This window comes from Tetrao urogallus (genome assembly GCF_951394365.1).
Source record: "Tetrao urogallus genome assembly, chromosome: 2".
Classification (NCBI taxonomy): Eukaryota; Metazoa; Chordata; class Aves; order Galliformes; family Phasianidae; genus Tetrao; species Tetrao urogallus.
Genome location: NC_136814.1, coordinates 23,582,349 through 23,609,244, shown reverse-complemented (window position 1 = coordinate 23,609,244; position 26,896 = coordinate 23,582,349). Strand labels below are relative to the sequence as shown.

At 37.4% G+C, this 26,896-nt stretch overlaps 1 protein-coding gene across 1 annotated transcript in view; it reads left to right on the top strand.

Moving 5' to 3' along the window:
* Positions 1-20,342, top strand: part of HAAO (3-hydroxyanthranilate 3,4-dioxygenase) — a gene marked incomplete at both ends in the record, with an annotated part of 32,353 nt that extends 12,011 nt beyond the window's left edge. The window contains 8 exons of the mRNA XM_079550743.1: positions 1,874-1,957; positions 3,348-3,454; positions 6,202-6,291; positions 7,063-7,106; positions 16,323-16,468; positions 17,579-17,647; positions 18,807-18,889; positions 20,264-20,342. Coding sequence (XP_079406869.1) covers positions 1,874-1,957; positions 3,348-3,454; positions 6,202-6,291; positions 7,063-7,106; positions 16,323-16,468; positions 17,579-17,647; positions 18,807-18,889; positions 20,264-20,342 — 702 coding nt within the window. The remainder of the gene's footprint in view (positions 1-1,873; positions 1,958-3,347; positions 3,455-6,201; positions 6,292-7,062; positions 7,107-16,322; positions 16,469-17,578; positions 17,648-18,806; positions 18,890-20,263) is intronic.
* Positions 20,343-26,896: the final 6,554 nt, after the last annotated feature.

Here is a 26,896-nt window from a genome sequence, read left to right as displayed (position 1 = left end):
TAAATTGAAATCGTGTTGTATTAAGAACCTTTCCTATTGACTGCAATGCTCTATTATTGAGCTGAATGGTCCCTTTCCTCTTCTGTTTCCATTACGAGAAAGAAACTCATCCATCACATGCAACAAGATTCTCCTTCTGTTCTTCCCCTCATCAGCATTTCCTTCAAAGCATCCAGGAGTAGCTCCTTCTGTAGCCCATAGGGAAGATACCACTCCAAATTTCACCATTTCAAAAGGGATCTTTTAATTTCTGTACTACCAGTAGCATACTAACAAGGGCCTGTGCAATAATCCGTCAGGATCTTATGTTTTAGATAAGGTGAGTCTTTACAAAAAAGGAGAGGTTTATGTTCTACAGTGAGCAATTCTAGCCTTGACTGACATCCTCAGTAATGAATGCTACCGTCACATTTATACAGTCATTCAGTAGCACACAAGAGAATGATATGAGAAGAACATAGCGAAATAGAGTACAAGGAGGATAAGTAGCCGAGTATTGTGGCCACCTAGACAAGAGTTATAATTTAACCATGGTTATCTGTCTGGTACAAGGTGAGCTCATATAAAAGCTCTCTGCATGAGCTTTTTTCCAGTGTATATTCTGTATATTCAGTTCTCTCCGCTGTTTCATTCCTTTGCCAGTGTGTTTATTCTTAGATTTATAAAGGTGTTCCTTGGATCCTCAGACAAATGCATCAATCAGTATCTCAAAACGTTCAGCAAATAAACCTGATTTAAAAACTTGATTAATCTTTTCTAATGGTGGAAAAGGCTTGCTTGATGGTTTTTGTTATACTTGGATGGTTTCTTTTGTCTTTGTTTTTCATCAGCTCTTTATTTCCATTTTGCTAAAATTTTAGTTAATGACTAGAAATCAAAACTTTCATTGTAGTTCTAACTTTGAGTCAGATTTCAGGCAATTTCAACCTGAATTTCAACAACTGCATAAATTGGTCTGTTTGGTTTCTAGCTATGGCACAGAGAATATGAGAAGTATGTAGAAGCATGTCTAAACAAGAAGAGTTGATTGTTTGGATTATTGTTGTCCATTATTATGCAAGATTAATAAAAATGCACTTTTTGGGGGGTCAGTGAGGGACCTATTCCAAGTAAATGACAGACCCACTTGCAGAGTTAGCACAATTCTGCCATGAAACTTGAGGCCAGATCTAGGCACCTCAGAGCCCCAGGAAAGCTACTCTGAAAACAGAACTATGGAAAGGTCACTGAAGACAGAATTACAAGTTCAGTGGTCCTGTCCTTATGTAAGCTTAGAACATAATCCTTTTACATACACAATAGGCAGAGGAGCATATAGAGGAGCAGCTGTTGTAGGGCTTCAAAGTATCCACAGAAATAAGGCAGAACAGCTTCTATATGGGCAATTATTCCCACATGAGAAAGCTCTGGGAAAAAAAATGATAAACACCACACACCTCAGGCAAATGGGCATGCATACTAGGAGCATATTTGGAAAAAGTAGTATTTAATTAGACTGAATTTAACAGTGAAGACCTTGATGCATCTGTAATGAAAAACAGCAGAAATAAAGCTTTATATCCAGCTGAATTAACAGGTATCTCAACCATAAAGTCCCAGTCCTACAGAGTGTAATTGCCAGAAATAGATACAGTGGAATGGGGTTTCACTGCATTCACAGTAGAGCTCTTCAAGCAATTACAGACCATCATATGTATATGTGCACATAATGAAATAATACATATTTCATAAGATTTTAAAAAACAGTTAAGGTTGGAAGTTAGAATCTATTTGCAAACAGACCGAATGTATTTGTACATATATCCCTTCTATACAGAAGATGAAGTACAGAATTCTTTGGAACACCTGACCTAATGTTTTCCTATTCATTCAGCTTTTTTACCAAGTGAAAGGAGACATGTGCTTGAAGATAATCGAAAATAAGAAGCATAAAGACATTGTCATCAGAGAAGGGGAGGTAAAACATGATTGTTTTTCTCTTGTTGTTTTACATAGGTATGTTAATATTTTATGAAGTATTTCAAGACCAATTTATCACTGCCATGTGACATCGGGCTAATAAAAAAAAGTAATAAAAGCTCAGATGCCATATGCAAATTCCATATAATTAACAAACTGTAATGCTCTGTGCAACATCTCACGATTTCAGTAACAGTTAATCTCTAATCACTAGCTTTCACAACCATCATAACATCAGAACAGTTTTAAAATCTGTTTATAGATAAAGCATATCCAACTGTATTCAGATGTTTTTGTATATAGTAGCTGCCTTGTTACAGCACATAGTTCAGTACTGTTAAAGAGATTGTGACTAGGTGTTTTTCTTGATGTTACTGCTGAAGATGTTTTCCTACTGCTACTCATTATTGTCCAAAGCTTGAACTGCATTCAGCTTTGAAGGGATTAAATATTAGATCTTGTGGGACCACTCTTTAAAGAAAAGTGTAACAGACCCAACAACTTAATGTCACTAAAAAGAAATATTACCACCTTCTCAACAACAAAACAAGATGTAAGCTTTCAAACTGTAGATGAGGAGATCTCAGTAATAGACTCTGCACTGGCAAGTACATCCACCTTGGCATGTACCAGAAGAATTAATAAGAAGCACACAACAGCCTTAGTGGGAAGGCTGACACCAGCCCTTGTGAAGGCTGACACCAGCCCTGTTAGCTCTGCCTTGCAGACAGAAACTGAAGTGACTTGCACTCAACAGCACAGCCTTACTGCCTTCTTACAGTCACATAGCTGCTAGAAAGAGATTTGCTTTCAAACTTCAGTAAAAGGCTTCTCTCAGCCAAATGCTACCTATTCTTTTTCTGACACTTGCATGAATTAGTAGTCCCTCATATTTGTTAATTATTTCTGGAGAATAACACTCCTCATTGTGCAGTCACGTCTGCTATGTTGCAAGGACACCTGTGAATGATTAGTTTAGAAATCTTGAGCTGACAACCAATTTGCTTTTTGTTTCTATTTCTGCTACTGAGAAATTGCAGTAAATACATTTTTTTAAAATATTCCACATAGAATAACTGGTTAGATTTTTGTTTTAATTGTATCTAGCAATGATGATCAAACTGGGAAGGAGAGCACCACGCTGCAATAAAGGCAGTGCTGATTATTGAATCAATGGTCATCATTCACTGAGAAAGCAAGAAGCAGCATCTTACAGGCTATTGATACTGAATTAAATACAGCTGCAAGGAACAGCATAGATCAGCACAGAGTAGCAGGAAAGTATGGCAGTGAACAAAAGACTTTACAGGTTGGTTGCAGCAGAAGGACTACAGATGAAACAGAGACCTCCTAACATTGATGCTTTCCTATTTCTCCTGTCTGAACAGATGTTTCTCCTACCTGCCCGAATACCTCATTCTCCTCAAAGATATGCAGACACTGTAGGTCTTGTAATTGAGAGGCAAAGACAAAAGACAGAAATGGATGGGCTCAGGTGAAGTATGATTGTTGGCAAATCTTTTAAGATTCATAATGCGCAATTAATTTATCTTGTCAATACAATTGTCAATACTATGTTTCAGTTCCTTGATAATATAACAGATTTATCCTGGCATTTTTATACTTTTGTCCACAAATTTATTTATCCATACACACATACATAGAGATCTCATTCAGTATTTGACTTAGTCAAGCAAAGAACAGATTGAGATGTCCCTACAATATATGCTACAATTATAGCTATCAAAGTATATATTGCTTACTACTATCATTTGAAGTTTTAAAGTCTCAGCTTTGTAACAGTACAGATCAGAAAAGATTTCCCTATCAGTTCTGGCAGGTTGAACATTAATTCCTTCTTAAGCACTGAAAGCAAAAAGATGAAGATGAGCTTTTCTGGCAAGCACGCGGGTAGCTGGAAACAAAAGTCAGTTTTCTTAACGCTAACACCTCTATATGGTAAATACATCTGCCTAGATTTCATTGCTGTATGAGAACAATGTCTTCAAATAAATGAGAGTTTTATTTAGTATTCTAGTGGGAGCAGGAATAAGCCTTGTTCTGCTATCTTATAGCCTTCATAAGGCTAGGAGGGCAAGTCATGGCAGACAGAAAAGATGGCTTTATATTAAATAGACACTGACCAAAGTGAGATTATAGTTACTCATGTAATTCAAAAATATTTAAAGTTTCACCAAGGTCTGTAATGTACTGTTTCTGTCCTTTCACCTACAGTTTTGGAGTGTGCATGAGCTGTATCATAGCAGGGTGACCGTGAATATGCAAGCTAGAAATACTTTTTATTCAAACAAAAATATAAAGAGATAGGAAACTAAGAAAGGAACCATTCAAAAAGTCACTGGAATGGATTCCAAGCTGAAAATAAATACAGCTAACTTGAAACAGCATTTATCTATGCACTTTTTTTAAAAAAAAATTATTATTTTCATAGCAGGCCTGAATTCTGAATATTGGCATTATTAAAAATGCTGTGCGAGCTGAAAACTAGCTAGTGATCTGGAAAACAATGTTTACTTGAAATAAAAGACCTAAGTAGCTTTATGTAACTTCAAATAAAATAACGTCTTGTACATGAGATTTGGGGATAGCATAAGTTGAATAGATGTTAAATAGCTTTCCAAGGCAGATAGAAGTAGGGATTTGCACTGTGATACAGTCATATTCTTGGGGAAAATTTAAACTAATTAAAAGCAAGCATATGGTTAGCAGGTGGAAAAATAATTAAAGCACGCTCTTAATTGGAAATATTAATCAGGTACCTGAAAAATCACTGAAGTGTTTTTACACTGAAATTATGAAAAAAGATGCCCGAAGTTCAGGAAGTAAAAGTCATGTTTATTTTTGAAGTGACACTGGCTCTGTTTGCACTGCTAGGAAATGGGATTTACAACCAGAGCTTCTGTTCTTGTCAAACTCATCAACAGCAAAAGATTGCTTTGAAGCATGCTGACTTAAGGACTAATGTGATGCTGCCATTACATTATTTACCATGCCTATAAGCTTCAGTCACAAATCAGAGCCCCCAGCATGCTGATTATTGTTCAAGTGAAAGAGCATGTCCCAGAGTTTCAGCCTAATTAATGTTAACATTCTTTGTTTTACAATAAAAAAAAATGCATTAGTTAAACTTAATCTTGTGGTGAATAAGTTAGTTTTAGATGTCGGATTGGATTCTTTACTACTTCAGAAGCTGTAAAGCCCTTCATAGGCTTTCTTTGACTAAGACATTTGTAACATTTCACTTTGTAGATTTTCAGGTGTCCAAAATTTGTGTTCATAACACAGCTTTTTCCACACTGGAGGCATTAATGATGCTTCTCACTTCCAAGAACTTTCTTTTTGCAACACTTGAACTAGGGAGCTTGTGGAAAATTTCCGGCAACACTTATATAGTCATATGACAGACATGATTAACATAAATACACCAAAATATAATCTTATAAGCCTTGTTTACCTCTTTAAACATTAATTCCAGTCACTAACGCGAAGGACACAAGATCTACTTACAATCACTTGTAATATGTAACTGTACTGAAACATCCCTGCCTTATCATATTTTTTAAAAATTTGTAGGTAAATTCAGTGTGTGCCATTCCATAGACTACAACTATCTTGTCCCACTGATCTTAGCACAATTTAACTGTTAAGACAAAATAATGCAAGTAAAACACCGAGTTCCTTTTCAGGAGGGTGAACTAAATATCTCTCAAATTTATGCAATTGTAAGCCTTATCAATATTAGCAAACAAGTCTGTAAACAACCTTGTATTCTTACCACCCCATGCACAGACAATAAGCAAGTGGACTGTTTATCTAATACCTTAACAGAAACAGTTATTGGGAACTGTATTTGATAACAGTTGTTTTTGTAGTAACTTTACCTAATGCAAGAGCTATTGATCCTAAAGTATTATGGACCAGTTATGTTCCTGGGATTAATTCTGTCAGGTTTTCCAGTTTTTAAGTCTGGAAAGTTTGTGAAGAGAATTTGGTGAGTTATCTATGGTTGATCAGCAAAACTCCTAGGCTCTCAACACAAGTTTAAGTACCCCATCAGTCAGCTAATCAGGGAAGTGTAAAGCTCCCCTAAATAGCCAGGTGTTGAAACAGAATACACCAATCTTGAGAATAATGCACACTAAGTAGCTGTTTTCCTGAAAAGACTCAAACTACCCGATCTGTCAGTTAATAAAAGACTGACTAATATTTTCACTTTGTCAGATACTATGTGGGAACATCAACTAATGTGCTCTTTGAAAGATGGTTTCACTGTGAAGATCTTGGCACTCAACTTGCACCAATAATTCAAGAGTAAGCTTGTTAATGTCTTTTCTAAATTAAAACTTTTAAGTTTTAAAAGAATATTTGAAATGATCTAATAGACCATTATCGGTCTGTTATCTATATACTTCACTTCCTTGTTACACTGACTTGTTAGAAGTAAATCTTTGCTCCACAGATTTTAATCATACCTTGTATATCCCAAACCTCATTAAATCCGATCTTAAAAGAATTCCCCATGTCTACCTGTAACATACTTTGTGAATGTATAAGAGTACACTTGTGCTAAATATGAGTGGAACTGAATGCATATTTGGTTCTAGTTTAACTAGGTAAAACTATAAACTATTCTGAGGCTTCCTTCACTCATTGCTTGTCTTGGTTTGACTATTTTTAATCCATATTGTACGTGAATGATCAGGACTATGGCAAATTTGCTAAGTATTGTAGAAAGCAGCTGCTTCCCAGGAAATATACGAAGTTATCAATTAACTTTCTAATTTGCTAGATGTTCACTAATGATGAACTATCCAAGTAAAATCGTACAAGGAGCAAGCAAATGAAAAAACAAACAAACAAAAAAAAAAAAACAGTATAGCACCAGAGTAGAGAATTTTTTAGTGACATGAATTTGAGGACTTTCAACCCAACCCTTGCCAATAAAATTGGTATAGCCCAGCTGAGTACACGTGATAATAGATGAGGACCTGACATAGCTGTATTCAGTATTACTGCTTAATCTCTACGAATGTTCAGACATGAGCATAACTTTTTAATGATGGATAATGTTTATTATTGTAGATTTTTCAATTCCAAGCAATATAAAACCGGAAAACCAAATCCAGGTAACACGTCTTCTTCTGAAATTAATTTGCATCTGATTGAACAGTGATTCTGTCCATATATGACCATGACCATACAAAAGATTACCAAGTTTGTGTTTTTCTGCGAGATTAGTAAATGAAAATTTTGATAAGTAATCTCTTTCATTAATCATTAAATTTCATCAACATTTTAAATTTCATTAAAATAAATAAAATACTTATACATGATCACCAACAACATCTTGGCTGTTCATATGAAGACATCAGGTAACTGTACAGTGCAAAAATCTCAGTATCTGTAACTTTCTTTCATGCCAAGAAAAATTTGTTTCCAACTATAGAAAATGAGGTTTTAGCGAGTTGAACCTACAACTGCATATTTGTACTCCTTCATCTATAAACTTGAGAAATAATGACAGCTCGGCAAAAGCTCACACTTTCAGTTCATGTAGGGCATGATCTATTTAGCATTTTATTTCTATGCTATCTTGACCTATTTTCATCTTGCCTCTGTTTGTAGATAGTCCAACAAGGAAATTTGTGGATGTGCACAAATGCACTGCTGTGATACTCAGTTACACTACTCTTACAGCTACAGGACAGCTAACAAATTACACAGCACATCACTAGTTAAAGGTATATTTTAGTTTCCTTCCCTAAAAAGTTTTCAAATTAATTTGTCCTTAATCTTCACATCCATTTTCAAATGCCTTAAACAAAAGATTTTTATGGATTACTCTGATAGAGATTAGAGAAAAAAGCCTTATTTCCATGTTACTGTATTTCTCATATTGATAGTCACCATAAAGTCAGTGACTGTACAGATATCCAGTCTCAATTGGTATTGTAACAAAGTTTTTACTCAAATACTAAAATGGGGTTAAGCTAGGTTTTTTCCTGCGACAGCACATTCCTTAAACATAGTTGCTTCTGTTGGTCTCCCTCAAATGATAAATTCACAGAATTGTCCTGTATGGAACAGCAACCTTACAAGCCTTTGCATTTAGGAAACATTAAGCCAGACAAAAAACTGCCTGAAATACTGCACCTGGTACCTTTAACACTGTCTCCTTGAACAACTATGAGATGTGCCTCTCAGAAAACTGCACTTCTTAACAAACAAAGAAGCCTTGTCTCCTAGAACTTCTCTTTATGTCCAATATCAAAATGTATTTAGTTTACTTTGAGCTCTTCTAGACTCCCAGAAGGTAACCATCACAGCTGTCTGAGATAGTCCTGATTACAGGTAAAGCACTACATTAGCACTCACAGATCTAGATGACCTGTATGACATGCTTTGCTAATCCAACTCACAGAAGAGTAATACCCTTATATTTATCTTTTGCCTAGTTGCTTTTTGAGTTGTATTGTGTTTTTCTTTTTGGAAATGAGGAGATATCAGGACAGCTGCTTTCTTTCATTGAGCTTTCACGATGACTGGCACAAAAAGTATGAATTCAGATGAAGCCTCTAGATGCTGCTGTAATAAAAAGAATATCTTCTCACACGTACTATCTGTGTTCAATACATAGATTTCCACTAAGCGTTCCTCATCAGTGTGAACTAACTGCTTATATCATAGAATCATATTATAGAATCATAGAATGGCCTGGGTTGAAAAGGACCATAATGATCATCTTAGTAACAATAATCATAATATCATACCAGAAGCAAATCACCTATATCAAAGCAGACAAAAAGAACTAAGGTTTATTTTGTCAATACTTCCGCAGAAGATGAGAGTGAAAGAATAGACCTGACAATCAGAAGTTATGGTATCCTCAATACTCTTTAAAAAATGTTTGAAAAGTTATTGATAAATCCAGTAAATGAGCTTTTCCTTGTAAGCCATTCAAAAAGCTTTACAAAGGACAAGAAAAAAGCCTTTTCAAGACACAGTAAATAAATAAAGCAAGTCAGTGTTCCTATTTTGCTCAGAACTCAATACACCTTTTTCCCCCCAAATGGATTCTGCTCCATCCCTGAAGGTGTTCAAGGCCAGATTGGATGGTGCCCTTGGCAGCCTGGTCTTGTATTACATGTGAAGGTTGATGGCCCTGTCTGTAGCAGGGAGGGTTGAAGATCCATGATCCTTGAGGTCCCTTCCGACCAGGCCACTCTGTGATTCTGTAATCCTTACATCAGCCTCTAAGTCAAGACAACAAATACTTAAAATGTTTGTATCCTAACTCTAGCTACAAGCAAAAGGCAGGCAAATTTATATGGCTGGATTTCAGCCTAGGTAGCTTCTCAGTTTTTTCAGTGTTTAGTTTTCTTGGACACTAAAAAGTTGAAAGTCATAGTGCACAGAAAAAAAAAGATGGCAAATTTTATAGTTATACAGCAATGATAGAAATAATGCTTTGGATCTATTCCCTCAGCAGGTTTTTTTTTTTTTTTTTTTTTTTTGTCTTCTTGCCTTCTTAAGAAGCAGATGCCAACAACCAGCATAACACTTGTAAGATTAAAATTGGTCTATGCAAAGGGCTGGATTTCAGCCTCTTCTTTCAATTTCTCCTCAGAAAATCCAGAATCTCTTCACTTTTAAAGTGCCATCTGAAGTACTCTTAATTTATACTATGCAAATTTTATAGTTATACAGCAATGATAGAAATAATGCTTTGGATCTATTCCCTCAGCAGGTTTTTTTTTTTTTTTTTTTTTTTTTTTTTTTTTTTTAATGTAAAACCAACAAAAGAGCCTCCATGTCTACGTCCTGACTTTATGCTTTCTGGCTTAGCCAACAGTAGAGAAAGTCTTCTTCCAAGTAGGGAGCAGGATACTCAGAATACATGAAGAGGCAGGAGTAGCCATTAACAAGACCTGCTTTTAGACAAGCACATTTAGGTGAAATATAATCAGTCAGAAACATACTTTACAGGCAATCCTTACTTGAGGCAGCTTTCCTGGAAAGATTTTGTATCAAATTATTAGCCTCTTCTGTTAACCATTTGTAATAGGGCTTGAGAAAACTTCTCTCTTTCCTTTTTCAAGGAGGATTTAATACCTAGGCTAGAAATGGATCATAACAGGGAATTTTTGATTCTCTTCTCTCATCTTTTAGGTACTTCCCACATATCTGCAGTGTTACTTGTCTTCTTTCTGCTTCACATACACTTATTACAAGCAGCAGCATGTGAGCATTTAGATAGTAGGAATACTCCCCTTGGCAATGTACTTTGCAAACTGCCAGCAGTAAGTGTACAGGACAGAGCAGTATTCAAGCTGACTAAAAATAGTCAAGCATTTTGAATTGCCTGGACCAAACATAACTGCACAGGAAACTGTAAGAATCTCCCAGGCCACATTCATCTCTCTCCCAAAGGCTGCCTGGAAGAGACTAGAGTCATCTAACATGTACCTACAATCGCACTTAACTATGCAACCTCTCTTTCGTTTCATCCATTCCCCTTCCTTTATATTTAAAAACGCTCCATACCACGGATATATATCACTACAAGGAGTATAAAGCCAACGATAGCAATAAAGAGTTCAGACAAACCAGATAGATCACAACTAACCTAAGTTAGCAACATTTAGTAGACCAATAAAGAAGTATTACATCATCCAGAGTACACTGGCTGCCTTATAAAACTGGTGCTAAACTCTTCTATCCCAAACCTAAATGTATCACCCAAAAGCAAGTAGTGCTGCAAGTTCCTTGGAACCAGGAGTTGATTCAGGACTCAGAACCACTAATGACAGCACCAAAGAAAAACCCAAGGTCTCCAGGAAGAAGAGTGCTTCTCCTGCAATATCCTCAGCGGAGTCTCTTGCAGGGGAGGCAGAACATAAACTGCAATCTGAGAGCTGTCCTTGTGCTTCACCATAGGAAGCAAGACACTGCTGACCTTTAAGAACATAATGTATGTAATAAACCTGCCATGAAAATTGGAAGAAAAGCCATATAAAATTGTTTCCTTTCCATTCAGACTTCAGGAAAAAAAAATCTAGTATTTTAAAAAGCTCTAAAGCTCAGAGCAGTCTCACAGCAGGTACATCTTCTCTAATAAGGTAGCTACCTTTTCCCCTCTCACTGTTAAACATTCCCCAGACAGCAACAACCAAAACAGACAACTCACACTGTCAGTCTGACATTTTCACTGGAGTTTCTGAGGCTATTTAGTAATAATAGCTCACACAGGCTGTACAAAGCCTCATCCCACAAACGTAGAGAGGGCTTATGGCATTTCCTCTTCCACAGGAGACAATGAGATGCCCACAGCCGCATAAAAGGCAGGTTCAGAAACAGTAGGTAAGTTTTCCAACTTTAAGATTGTACTCCGAATCCTGGTCAAAGGTTAAAGCCTGGCATTCTTAATTACAGTGACGCTGTTATATTGCAATAAGCCTTTAAGGAGAAAGATAAACTAAGTATTGCAATTTTGTTGTTTTAATTTACCCTCTTCCTTCTGGAAGATGATGATGATATCTCCTTTTGGAGAGGCAGTATTTCTTTATTACAGTAATGTTGTTCAAAGCTTTCCACATCAAACTTCTGTTTCAGTTAACGAAAGTGTTTATTTTTTAGCACAGATTTAATGACACAAAGGAAAATGTGCCTAGAAATAATTACATGGACAAGTCATAAATTAGCAGTCACACCAGTTCTCAGGGCACGCTACAAAAATAAATACAGTTACTCCGGAAAAAGAATGATTACACCCAGTGCATGCTGCATTTTCAGCTGAATTTTTCCACTTCTATACTCAGCAACAGTGAAATGAACCAACTAACTCCAAAGTAATAATCATTGGTGCTTTAGCTCTGGATTTTTATATGGAATAAGTTCACTATTTTTTTTTTCTAAATCCAGGTGTCTAAATTTCTGTCTTGCAGTCCACATGTTTTAAATTAATTTGCAGAGGTATTAAACTCCTATTAGTCTCATTGACATTTCCATTAACATTGAGAATGGCTACTCCAGGAATTAGGTAGGAACACGCAGGGAAAAACATCCCAGGGTATATATTATTGCCAGCATTAGAAATTTAACATGAAACTGCAAGAAGAGTCACAACAGAAATATTCACTATTATATAGCATCCCTTGAGAGATGGAAGGGATAATAACAAAGTAGATAGAAATAAAACACACAATTCTAAAATAACTCCTTACCCCTTGCCTAGACCATGTTTATGCTCAGTTAAAGGATAAGAGGATCTAAACATTCCCTTACGGATATAGATGTTTATTGCTACTACAGCAAGTGACACTATTGCAAAGGGGCTTTCCTGATGCTTTTACTTAGAGATAAGACCACAGCCCACAGAGACAGGCACCACTCAAGGTGGAAGGGCTTTCACAATGAGCAAGAACAGTGCTTTCAGCAAACACAACATTTTTTCAACTTAACATAACACAAACGCATGTGATAGCAAATATAGCTGCTTTAAACCCTTTTCAATTACCCCAAAAAATAGAAGTCATTATCTATTATAAGATATATAAGGATATATAATATCTATCTATATACCGAATATATAAGGAAACACTTAACCCCTTTCCAAGCATCAGGGCTTGCCAAACACTCCAAAGAAGACAATCACTAAGTAGAGATGCTTCTCTTGTCTCAGCCAGCCCTTAAATGAGGTGTGTGTGAGAGGGGGTGAACCTCACTTCACCCCTTCCAATCACACAGTTGAATTGCTTCCACCTGTGTTCCTAGGGCTGACCATCAGGTGCTCGATCACTGGTTCAGGCAAAGACCTAACAGTTCCCATACACAATATCATCGCATTCTAATTCGAAGCTGAAAAAAGTACTAAAAACCGTAAAGAACGTTGCTGTGGATATTTATTTGATAATAATCAGGTCCAAAAATGAACTTAACTGTAGAACTATTTAAATGGATCTCCTGAACAGTACATTTGGAATATATTAGATTTGGTTTTCCACTCAATGATTCATCATTCAGATAAATATGAAGAGCTTTCAGCTGACTAGTGTAGAATTGCCATCTTCCTACATTTTGTTAGCATAATTTTCACCTTCACAATCATTGAGGTTTCTGTCTCACAGTACTAATGCAACATAAGAACTCTGGAAACAAGCCAAATCACATTTCTTGTTATTGAAAACTAACATACAAGACTAAGCAAAACTATATACATGCAAAAATATCTAAATATAGGGCATTAAGCTGATAAGAAACACTCTGTTTCTTTGAAAGCATCAGGCTTCAACTCCAGTATATGCAAGATTGCAGAATATTGTATCCTCCTTGTTGCAGCTCTTTAGCTCAAATTCACAAGCATTAGGTCACCTGCAGCTTTCACTTCATGCAAGGAATGCATGTCAGTCCTAGATGAGGACCCACTTAAGCAGACCACTGGCAACATCAGACATATCATATCACGTTTTTCATCATCAGAGCACCCTTCTATTTGTTCTGCAGTAACCAGTAACAGAACCATTAAATGGGGTCAAGTTAAAAATTCACTTTGTCCAGACTCAGTTTTCAGAGGCCATTACACTATTACCAGTTAAGTGGTGTTAACTTCAGAATTAGGAATAAGCTCTGAACTCATCGCTACGTCCCACTGACAAGAAAGCATCAGAAGACTGATCATCAGTTCTTTAGGGCAAGGATTAAATTTAAAAAATTATTCATATTCACTTGGAATTAAGTTGTACTTGTGATTCATGGGCACTTAGCAAAAAAAAAAAAAAAAAAAAAAAAAAAAAAAAAAAAAAAAAAAAAAAGAAAAAGGACAGTGCACTGTAATAAGCATAGAGTATGTTATATATGCTCAAGACAAAGTGTAAATTGCATTCCTGTAGTCCTGTACAATGAGATGTCCTGTTGAACAGTATAGCTGGAGTCAGAGATCCCAAGAATTACGAAGGCCAGCAAAACTACTCTAAGAGTAAGAAGTTAAGGTACTACCTCAGAAGTTTATAATTACTTTTCATTATTAGATTCCCCTTGCTTCTTGTCTAATTTGCAAAGGAATATTTTGGTTTTTTTTAACCCACAAATTCCATGCGTTTATAGAGCATCCTTCCACCGTGATATCACAGTACCCACTATAGAAATTCAGCCTGTTCACTCTCCAGCAAACAAAGCCAGAACTGACTTCTTTACTTGCATATAGTATGCTAGAATTCTTGATCTGTGGAGAAGATGCATCCTGTGATGCTGAGCAGGATTCTTATGGTATTTATATATATAAATATATATATGAAAATAATATATTTATGTTTTTGTGCACATATAGTAAAATTAAGAAATGTACAGTTAGAAGAGTGGCATAGGTAGGATGATATTTTGCAGATTTATAATTAGAAAGATTATCATAGGGGAAAGAAACTATCAAAAATGAAACACTCACCCCCATCCTAGGCTCTTAGCAGAAAACTCCAAAAGGAGAGATCTCCAGAAATCTCTTCCCCCTTGTCAGTCAGCCCTTAAATGGGGTCTAAGAGAGGTACAGCCAGGCTCCACCCCTTCCAGTCACACAGCTGAATTGCCTTCACCTGTGCTCCAAGGACTGACCCTGTCCTTTCCCCAGGTGATCAATCAGTGGTTCAGGCCGAGACTCAGCAATTCCCACACATATATGTATTACCAAATAATATATGTATATATACTTTACTAACCCTACCAGCTGCTAACTTTCCTGTGTTCAGAAAGGCTTTTCTACACTGAAGGGGTTTGTTTTATTCTAATAACAGAAAAATCTCTGCTGTCTTCATATTGATTTAGAAAATTAAGACTGTTACCAATGGTGAAACAAAATATTTTAAAGTCTATTTGAAACTCATTGCTTTGAATACCTTTTGATTAGACTTCTTTATTTTTTTTTTCTTGTGTATGAATATGCTTTCTGATGATATTTTAGACATTTGTATTTTTGTTATTTTGATCTGTGTGTGAATTTGAATCACAATGGTTTTTTAGACATTTATATTGCAGCTGTCTCTAACTAAAAAACTACTTTGCAGTACAGCTGCACTTGAGTGTATCCATAATTTAAGGGCAAAGTGCAGTGTTTCTAATCACCTCCAAAAGAAACTTGATGGACCTGTGAAAAGTGAGAAAACAATAACAGACACATGCTGAGAAAATAAATCACTAAAATTGTAATCTTATAAAGCAAGAAAGATTAATATAGACACTTGGTGCATACTATGATCCATTAAATGAGAGCAGCTTATGCAGCAAACTGCTGAGCCTTAGATGCACTGACCACGTTTTCATACATCGTTCAAAGGTGCATCTGGAATAGCTTCTCCTGAAAGCCTGTGGGGATGCATTCAGAACACTGCAGAGCAGTGAAGGATCGCTTTAGAAAGAATCAGAACAACTCCGAATAAGGAATATACTGATACTTAATAAAACCTACTCTTCTTATGATTGAGGCTAAAATTTGGCTGTGAGGTCATGAGCTTGATGCCTTCAGGAGACAGCCATCTAACGAGTTTTTCCTGCATCTGGGCTGGCATAATTACTTGAAATTGTTCTAGAGGTATTTCACAGTGGCTTCTCAGGACAAACTACCTAGGATCCCCAAGGTGACTGCACTGTCTCTGCATTTCACTTTGAGCTGGAAAATGACTAAGGTTAATTTCATATAGCAGTAACACACAGCACAAATCTTGAATTTTACTAGCTACAGTTAAATTGCATTCAGTCCTCCAGCTATTTTAAATTAAATCAGATCTGAAGGAAAATTACTAGAAATTAAATCCACCTACAAATCCAGGAACACCACAAGAAAAGCCTTTTATTAAACTTAAAGTGATAGCCAGTTGGCTTCACTGTGGACAGTGTATTAAATAACACCCAGGGGAGAAGAAGCACAAAAGCCAGTACTGACTCTGTGAGAGCAGGGTGGTTGTGTTATCTCATTCCACTCACATGGGGATGTGTAAGAAGTGACTCAGCAAAGGTCAGAAATGACATATCAGTTTTGTACAAAGACACAAGCTTGTCTGAAAGAAACAAAGAACACATTAACAAAAACTATGCACTACTTTTCAAATGTATTTTTAAGCCTGGACATATAACAGTTCTGACAACAGCTACAGAGAAGCAACCTCATCTAGATTCCAAATAAGACACACATCTTAACCTCAAGTACTGTTATGATAATTGTGGCAACAAACAGTGCTATGGTCATGGTCTTTTAACTAGACAATGTCTGTACAATGAGCCCTTCAAGCTGTAAGCAACAGCAAAATTCTGCAAAGATCCAGAGAAATGTGACCGACAGCTCTCTGCCATTTTTATAGATGAGCTCCTGAAAGAAACACCCTTCCCACTAAATTGCTCTTCTGTGATGGAGCCATTCTCCTTCCAAGGCTGGTTGAATGATCATCGGGGAGAAATAAACCAGAAGCAATCCTTGAAAATGTTTGGAGATACCTTTGAAACGGAGGTAGGAGTTTAAATTGCTATAAAAGAGTGAGAGATTTTTAAAGGTACAGATAATAGGTGCCTTGTATGAATCCAGGCCTCACGACAGAGAAAACTACGCACCCTTAGAGAGTTGTTCCCCCTTAGCATGCCTGGCCCCTGTACAAGCCCACTGTTGTCCATTGCCCTGGTGAATCTAGGGCAGGGGCCTGCTCAGCCACTGCTGTGTGCAGAATCAACCTGAGTCTGATTTCCATTCACTTCCTTTGGGACTAAAAGAGTTCTCTCCCTCCCTCGCTCCCATATTTCTCGAATCAAAAATATCAGCATGATGCAAATACTACTCACAAGTGTGCTTAGCTTCCCAGTATGTTTCTACAGCATTCTTGTTGCCAAGTCCAATTTGAATGTGTACATACACAGTGTGTTTTTTTTTCCTCTTCTTAACCTACATAACATGGAAACAAAGAGAACTGTACAGCACCTAAGGGCCAGGGCCATGCTAGAGCATTGCACTTCTTGGTCAGTCAAACACAGTCCAGTTTGGGTGCAAATGAAGCTGTCAGCACTTGACAGCACAACAGTTTACAAAACATTATCTCCCTGGGTTACTTGAAGTCACACTCTGAAGAATCCAATCTATCTGACAGTAGAGTGACAGTGGGCATGGGTCTGTCACGAAGAACACAGAGAAGATAGACAGTGAAGAAAAATAAGGTCTGATCCACAGCCTTTTTAATGTTATTGGAAGAATCTTCTTTACTTCAGCAGCCTCTTGACAGGGCCCAGAGTTCACGAGGAGGAAGTGCCTGTTCCCAGAACAGAAGCAGGAAGGATGTTGATGCCAAGCTGGGAGTGGGAGGAGGCAGTAGGAATAGATAAGCGAGGATACAGAGGAGCATAAGGAGTGGCAGGTGTGATCAGTTCCCTTTTTATCTTATCAGGAGGAATCAATATGAGAATACAAAACGTAATGTGAATTCTAATGTCTGTAAAAATAATGACAGATTCTATGAACATTTTTCTTTAAAAATAGAATGTTTAAGTGCTGTAGGAAGATGAATGTGTACACTTCACTCGTGGGGATGAATCTATTACTTTTCTTCCCTTTTTTTTTTTTTTTTTTTTCCAGGTTATAGCTTATGGACCAGGAACAACTGAAAAATGCAAAAAGAATTCAGATATCTGGATATGGCAGCTGGTATGTGACAATTCAGTTTATACCTGTTAACCCTTGAGTTCATATTTCCTGTCAGAGCAAACTGAGCAGTAGTACAGCCTCCTGGAAAGAGCAACAGAAATTGATTATTACCTTCTTTCTAATGGAAATCGTCATAAAAAGGAAACTTTTTTTGGCTTTAAACTTTCGTGAAAAATAACTGTAAATTACTACCACCTTAAAAATACCACCTCTTTTCCCTCACCTTGTATGTTGAATATGGAACTGTTGCCATCCTCCATCAGGTCTTGGTGAGGATTCTTATTTCTGCTAGGGGATATCTTCTAAATATATGAGTATGCCTCTATGTAATAAAAGCTATCACCTGTTACTTCTGCCTTGAAGCATTTGTCCACATACTGTAGGACAACTGGAATCAGGCAGACAAAGTCAATAACAATCTGAGAAATTGTTTACACTGAAGCGCAGAAGTAGGTGATCCACGTGCCCTTCTTTCTAGTGGCTTCTAGGAAATGCAGCTCAAGCGAAACACTGCAGAGAAAAGCAAGTCAGATTAGCTTGTGGAGCAGATGTTTCTATCAGTTCCCATTCTGCTGAAATTCATGGGGACCATCGAATACTAATTAAAGACATAACAATCTTGAAATACACTTGTTTACACTGCAGCTGGCAGCAGACCGTGCAATCAAGACCGTGTTGCTGGCAGGAATCTGGTTCCTCTGCTTGACAAGATAATGAGAAGTGTGTTCTAGTGTAGATGAGCTCCCATTAGTGATTTCTATCAGCTCCCTGCTGACTCATGGACTACTTTTCAAGATGTAAAAAGGTAGTAGGAAGTCAGAAAAGTCGAAAAGGAGTTTGAATTACTCCTGAATGTTCCCTCTGTAAATTTCCAGAGAGTTGCACCTCTGGGTTGGATTGGTTGCAGCATATCCCCAAGATATCAAGCAATAAGTTGCTGCTTTGTGATAGGGAACAATGAACAATGAAGCATGTTTTTATTGATGCTAATAGTGTCAGACAGGGAACATCAGCTGAATATTTAGCTAGTCCTCATAAAACTGAGTAAGTTAGAAGTGCTCTTTCAGTGGAAAATATTTCCATACTTACCTGCAGAATTTTCTTCTTACTCATGACAGAACACATAACTAAAAGCTGACTATCTGTTCTTTCCCTTTAGGAGGGTGCATCTACCGTTACTGTGGATGGCAAAACTCTGACTCTAACTGCTGGTGATAGCCTTCTTGTCCGTGCCCAGTGTTTGTGAGTAGAGATGAATGATTTCCCAGACTCCAACAATATAAATTCTGTGTATTTAGTCCATACCAAGCTGTGCATTGTCTCCTGCAGAAACACAGCCTCTGAGATTGCAGGATTTGCAATAGTCTGCATTACTCCTTAGGGCAAAAGTCTATTCTGGAGCAAACAAAGCCAGGCATTCATCTAGCTTTCCCCTAATGGTTAAGCTGGGGAAAAATACAATAAAAACACTGTCAAGAAAAAACAACCTGCAAAAGATCATGAAGAAAAGTGAGAATACACTCATAGCAGATACTCTAAACTTCCAACCAGCCTTGATCAACAAAAACAAAAACATGGTTTGGGTGCCAGGCCAAGAGCACAGCTCTCCTCCTGGAGTAAGATTCATAGGGCTATTTCATGGTAATGACACATAAAATGTAAGTAAAAGAAAAACTGGTGAAAACAGTTTCCAGAGAGAACAGAAAGGGTAAGTATTTGCCAATCTTGTGAAAAGTGACATAGACTGATGAAGTGCCCACCCTGAAGAAGGATGTATGCTCACCGGTAATGCAGTGCAGTAGATTAAAGATATATGATTATAAGTGGCCTTGTTTCTTACAGAAAAAAAAAAAAAAGAAAAAAAAAAGAAGCAAAAACAACCAAAAACCAACTATTGAGTAGTAGTGATTATTTTTGCTAATCACTAACACCAGAAACAGTTGTTGAAAGATCTGAAACTGTCCAGCTGCGTAGAGCCTCTCTACATCTGTGATTCCAGTATGCACTCACCTCCTCCACCTCTTTGAAATCACTTTATTTAGTTCCCAATCCTGCAGTCCAATGAATGAGACTGTTTTCAAAGTCCTGGCATGATGCATGCGCAGAGATTTGCCAGCACAGATCATTCTGGGTTAAGACATTTACCAGTTTTCTACAGCAGATACATGTTATTGTGTGTGTCGCTACTGTACACTGATACTGATCTCTGGCCATCTCTGAAACTAGCATAAAAAGCTAATGCGACAGTGCTTGACCACAAGACCCAAATACTCTTATACACAAATATTTCAGTTACTTACGTTGTTAAAAAATATCTGTGCTTATCTGTTTCAACCCTCATGTCATTGAGATCACAACGTATGCCTTTCCCCTTGGTTCATCTGTAAGAAGAGAAATTCTTCCCTACTGTGTCATGATGTTTGGCTTATATGGGTGATGACATAGAGTAGTTCCCAAAAATATAACAAGACATACCAATACAGAACAAGTTTAAGCAGAAGAGAACCTGTTTGTAATTTCTCTGCTTCTCAGCAGCATAAGCACATTAGTTGTTTGTGTGGATGGTTTGTCATCCCCTATTCCCCCATACACATTGGGTTATCTCTGTTTTCCCAGGTACTGCTGGAAGAGATCTGAGGAATGTGTTGCTCTTTATATTGCTCAGGATCCAAAACGCAAGCAGCCTTATAACTAGTTTACGTAGCACTTGACTTTGATGATAAAGAAGTTTTAACCTATTTGTCTCATCTTAATCATCTTTTAGTCAGAATGCTTGGAAATACGAACAATCTAACACAATGGTTACACTGGAATTAAGTGTAATCAAGTGCTATGCCTTATAATAACTTCTTTTTCCCCAAGTAGGTAAAAATTCAGTAAAATCTTCAACCAGTAATTATGTTAAAAACAAACAAAGCCATACTTCTTACATGAAAGCAACTGAAAACAGATCCAAGTAATGGGATTAGATATACAGTAATATAAATGATACTATCTAGAATAAATTAAAAGTTTTTCAAGTGCAAGTCTTGCTGTGCCTGCTTACTGAATGCTCTTTTTATCTCCTTGCCTCAGTTTTGCCATTTGTGATAAACTGGATATGTTAGCCCTCAGAGCACTTTTGTTTGTGATAAGTTATAGATCTTCTGAAAGCTTTGGATAAAAATACCTTTTAAAAATAAAAAAAAAAAAATAAACTTCATCTGCTCCACTGCTTGAGGATCTCAATACCTTGGGAAAAAGAGGAGGGGTGTTACAAAAAGGGGAAGCAACAGTAGCATTGACATCAAACACCTGAATTCTAACTTAGCCAAGTGTAAAAGCCAGACCCAGAGCCTTAAGCTAGATCCATCACCCGCAATTCTGCCACTGCTTGCTGTTATCTACACAGTTACTTAAGCAGTGTGCTATCCTTAACTAAAAGTCAGGATCTAAACAGCATGAGGAGATTGTTAAAAAGGCCTGGATACTAAGTACTGGGAGTGGAGAGTTCTGCCTTCTAATTTCTCTTTTGAGACTTATTTCTGTTGTTTTGGGTCATCTCCTGAAGTTCAATAATTATTTAATATCCAAAGCATATATGAGGATATAACAATGTTCTCATTATTTACTCGTTCCACAGCAATTTAGAAACCTGCAACTTCTTTTCTTATGAATTCAACATAGTTCCAGAAGGCTCCTGATATTCACTTTTCAGGCACTTTATTCCTTTCCTGTATGTTATGTGTGTTTTTGTGTGTACACATGTATAAAACGTTATGTATGGTAAACTGTCCCAAAGAGGCACCCATGCTTCTCTACCTATGAGTAGGGGGGCCAGATGCTAATGTGATCCCTGGAGACATTTTAGGTGTCAGGCACTATTACTGGGTATGTATGGTCAGTTCAGTAGGTACTTTGGCCCCAGAGTTCACTTGCGTATTGATTTGGGTACGCATTTTCAATCTGAATTGTACATATACTGTGTCATCCCATACTTAATTATCTTACCACTGTTATTGCATTTTGGCAGGCACGAGCTGAACATACATTCACACATAGACAGTCCATCTGTTGCTCACAATTTCTCTGAAACTCAGAAGCAATGCCTTTATACAAATATGCATTCTAAACAGAATTTCATACAGTAAAGCCCACACAGACCAGAAAAAACACATACGCGCACTACTTCTCATTAATTATTACACACTCAGGACTGTCCACAGTCACAAGCTGGTGCTGATGTGAAAGCTTAGAAGCACACACAGAAGAGTTTGAATCTACTGGCAAGCATCCATAGAGTTACCCAAGGCTGCATTTCACCTAGCCTGGAAGTCAGCAGGAGCTTTCTTCATTACCTCAAATGGGAAAAGGCAAAGAGCTCAGACCTGCCTGTTGTTGGACAAAGCGTCAAGAGAGACTGGTGGTTCAGTGCCTTTAACCCGGCAAGAAAACTGATAAGTTTTGTAAGGAAAAAGAAAAAACATGAAAAGCCAAGTGGGATGAGACTTAGAACAACCTGGTCTAGAGGGAGGTATCCCTGCCAGGTGTCCCCCTGTCCAACAGTGGGGTTGGAACTAGATCATCTTAAAGGTCTCTTGGATCAATAACAACACATTCATCAGCACAGTCACATTATACATCGGCACCGGTAAAAAAATGCAGTGTTAAGCAAAACACAGGAAAACAGTGATCCTCATGGATCATGCTGTAAACAGACTGCAGTGATCAGCAGTAAAGCTCAAGGTTGTACAGTTATTTTTATTAACAGAATGATTAAGGCAAGTTAACTGTCAAATGCTAGCTACATTTCAAATACTAAATAAAATGCATACATTTTCAGCTTGCAGAAGTCAAGAGAGGAACTCTTCTTCCTCCATTCTTGCTTTATTTTTAGATGTTGCTTGCTCCTTTGAAATACAAACTACTAGATGCAGAAAACAAGACGAGATGGATCCTTTAACTTGTAAGGTGTGTTGTAATAAACCATTTCTTCAGGCCCATGTAGAATTTACTCACACCTATAAGCCAATCCTATGATTTTGCATTAAGATAATACTTTCATTTTGACGTTAAAAGCATTCGTACTGCTTTGATTTGAGCTCTCCAGACATATTAATGTTAAAGAACAGATGCGCAAAATGCAATCCTCCCACCACCATTGCATGTAAGTAGGAAAAAATACCTAAGCTTTTTAACAAATTCCTACAAAAAAGGCTTATGCTTGTGATGCAGACTTTTCAGTGGGTTGGGGATTCTTCTTATTTATTTTATTTTCAGTTAATTCAGAGTGCACATTAATGAACACTTCAGGCTGATGATTGTATCCTGGTCTGTATCTGATTGAAAATAAATAGTTCAGCATCCAAGTATGCAGCATAACTTCTGGTTGGACCCAAAATAAAATTGTTAATTTTAAAGTAATAATGAAGAAGTCAAAGCTAAGATCTACCTTGCAGATTAAATACCTCACTCAACTTACAAGTGCCAGCACTGTCTGGCTCCAGACAGTTATATTATCAGTGATTGTTCAGAAACTCTGTAAGTGCATAAAAACTCTCCCTTTTATTGTTACTGAAATTTTGATTAAATCTTGAAAGCTAAGGGGAAAATATATATCAAATCAATATATATCAAACAGCTCCTATTCAGCACCTTTGCAGAAACAACCACTGAAATGGCCAAGCCATTGGGCAAATCAGATTCACTTCTGCAGACAGTTTCCCTGTTAGCAAATCTGTGAATCCTATGGACAATTATTTCTAAACTGCTGTTGATTTAGGTTAAATATACCTCCATGATCTTTAAACAAGTAATTCAATTACATTGCATCTTGACATGCTTGAAGATCTGAACATTGCAGAGACCCACCTCCACTGGGGAGGGCTGACAGGAATTGGTTTCTACTTTTTCCAAGAGCTGAGCAAAGTTCATTCTCTTCTTGCAAAACTGCAAGATATCTATCACTTCACTTTACCCAATAGTCTCAGGAAAAGAAGCTGCAGGGACCCTTCAGTCTCTGTGAGTGGGAATCATAGAATCACTCAGGTTGGAAAAGACCTTAAAGATCATCAAGTCCAACCATGACTAACCATACTACCCAACTTTAACAGCCCTCTGTTAGGTCATGTCACTGAGCGCCACATCCAAAAGGTTTTTAAACACATCCAGGGATAGTAATTCAACCACCTCCTTGGGGAGCCTGGGGATGTCAAAACCGCATCTTCGCTGACCTGCAGGAACATCCCCACCATAGGCTACACTATTTGGGAATCTCTGCATTATCTACAGTAAGACAAATTGAGCCACAAAAGGAGCACCCAGTATTGCTAGCAAGCTTAAGGATAATTCCTAGTCCCCTGAGAGAATTACAGAAAATGTTACTCTATAAAACAAAAACTAATGCTGACAAAAAGCACGTATCGTTACAAAGCCATTGTTTGAGTGACAATTATTTGGCTGAATACGCGTGATCCGAGCTGTCTTGGCATACATTACAAAAAGAAGCTGAAAATCACATTTGGGCATGGGAAAAATAATCAGCAGCTTGTCAGATCACAGATAGCTCAACATGGTTTACAACAATCTGGGAAAAATGTTAAGAGTTAATGACTGCTTCTCGATACTGACCATAAACACTTACAGTTCCTACTCTGTATGTTTTATTGGAGAATGGCAAAAAAAAAAAAAACACCATTAAATGCAGAGGTTCCCATATAGGATAGTACCTTGCTATTCTCTTCAGGAGAAGAGTGGTAAATAGCAAATGAAACTTTTGTATGACATTGTGAACGTATGAGAGACACATTCAGAGCAAGCACACATGCCAGAATATCACACGGAATTCCCAACATTTCTTATCAGGGTCACTGACTCTCCAACCACAGCACAGAAGTGGAAGCAGAAGAAAAGAACTTGCTAGCAGCTAATCAAGGACCCCCAACACACTAACAATAGTGAACCTGCAGTGTGATGTAAGAGTAACTCGCTTTAAAAATGCAGATAATCAAAAGCACTCAATGATGCAAAAAGCAATGAAATCAAAGCTATTTTATGTAAAGATAAAAAACAAAGCAAGAATACTGTATGAGTCCCTTCCAGACATGCTTTCAATTCAGACAGCAGAGATCACATACCTCAAGAACAAAAGCGATATTTAATAAATATGGAATCATAGGAAATGAAATTGCCATAAGCATTTCACAGAAGACATATGTAGCTCCTAGACTATATTTTTAATATCCAAATAATATTTTCAGCTACTAGAACTCACCCAGTAAATCCTGTAGTGATTTACATAAATATTACAAACTGCAGTGACAAGAATTTATTTCTAATTTAATTTTTTTTTCATTCACAAACTATTAGATTAGCTTTATTTTTAAATCAAAACAGAAAGCTGCATGCTAGCGCTAAAATTTGACTGCCTTATCCTTTCGGACGTGGAGTTCAAAATGAAAATTAACCAATTTCCTGGCTTCTATTCCAAGATGGATGGCACTGTTCAACTGTCTAAAGCTCTTTCTTCCATCCTCTGGATTAGCTAGGCAATCTACACCCAACTCTTCACTGAAAGCAGTTTGCCACTATTTACATATTGGCCAATTTAGGTGCATCTGCCCTGATTTATTCCAGTATGTTAATAGAATCAGGCTGGTACACTAAAATACTGCAAGTGTTGCTTTGCTGTGTGAAAAATACCATTGCACACTGTACATATGTGTGTATACATATATAGCCACATGGGGATTTGTATGCGAACATCTATATACTGCATAAAGATACTCAGAAGGCATAAAGAATTATGAAACCCTTTCTTTTCTGGTGAAATTTGTGCCAAGCATGCTGTGTATGCTTGCTGTTTTAGAAAATGGCTAGCCAATTATTGGCAGACAGAGATGGAGATTGATACTAAAGGTCACTTTTATTTATGTCAGACACAGGATATTTCAGAAGCTTTTATGGAGCAGCTGCATCTGCGCTCTCTGTGGGTTGGATGCACTCCATACATGCTGCTGGAGAACAGAAAAAGCAAGAGATTTTAGAAGAGGAAGGAACTACCCTGGGCTTCACTGGAAGCCAAAGCCAGCTCTGTAAGAAGCTCCACCTAAACCAGCCTTTTCACAGCCTCCCTGCTGCTAGGGCTCTGCAGCTCACAGACACACCAAGTGAAGGGCCAGAGGTTGTTTTTTTTATTATCTGTTTTTTAATCTAATAGAAAGGTTTCATGGCATTTATTTCCTCTATAGCAAAATTAACTCCACTTGCAAAGCTTCCTCCCCCTCAGAGGGAAATAAGATGTAGGCTCAGAAACCCAAACCCGCAATGATATTTAAGTGCCTGAGGAACTGTGCCAGAGTGTCTGGCAGGGGAAGCTAAATAGACTCAATTTAAAAGGAAGTTTAGTGAATGGAGAGATGGATTGAAAGCTCCAGAGAATGAAGTACTCCTTTTATCTACTACAGGGGGAGCTATCGGGTGGCAAACTGAACTCCTTGCTCATTCGTGTGCTTTAATATCCACATTACTGCCAACCCCACCTCTATTAGAGGCTGGCCTTTGCTACAGCTGGCACCAAGTCAGGCACAAACACTACTTTCATAACACCAACAACAGTCCCGTGGGAGCTGGATAGAGATGAATGCAGTTTATATGATTCACGTGCATGGTCATCTTGAAGTTGCTTGCTAGGGAAAAGAAAACAAATCACAGTCTTTGTAGAAGATGCTAAATTCTTCTTGCTTAAAAAGAGACACATCAAAACAGTAAAAAAATGCTTGGCAAAAGCTTTTTATGGGTAAATTTATACATCCTGGGCTTTCTGTCAATGAATGTATTTTCCATACAAAATCGTGGAATTACCAAGTTTGGAAAAGGCCTCCAAGATCATCCAAGTCCAACCATCCACCTAATTCTTAACATTTCGTATCAAAATCATTTTATTTATTTCCTTACCCATCTATACTGGGACAAATACCTTTCTCAGTTGCATTTGTATGAACACGTAGCTAATGGAATTACCCCAGTCTCATAGCACTGTAACAGAGTTCTACTGGCCTTTCATTCCACAATGCACTGGCATATAAGGGCTGCTTGACACAGGATACACATTATAACTTCAAATAGCATATCTTATTCACGATAATTAATACTTTTGATGATTTAACACTCTTGTTACAGCTGAAATTGGCTTCACAGAAAAGCCAGTAATTCACAAATCAGCAGTTTCATCCTTTGAAAAGAAGCAGCTTCTAGTTGTTCACTGAAATG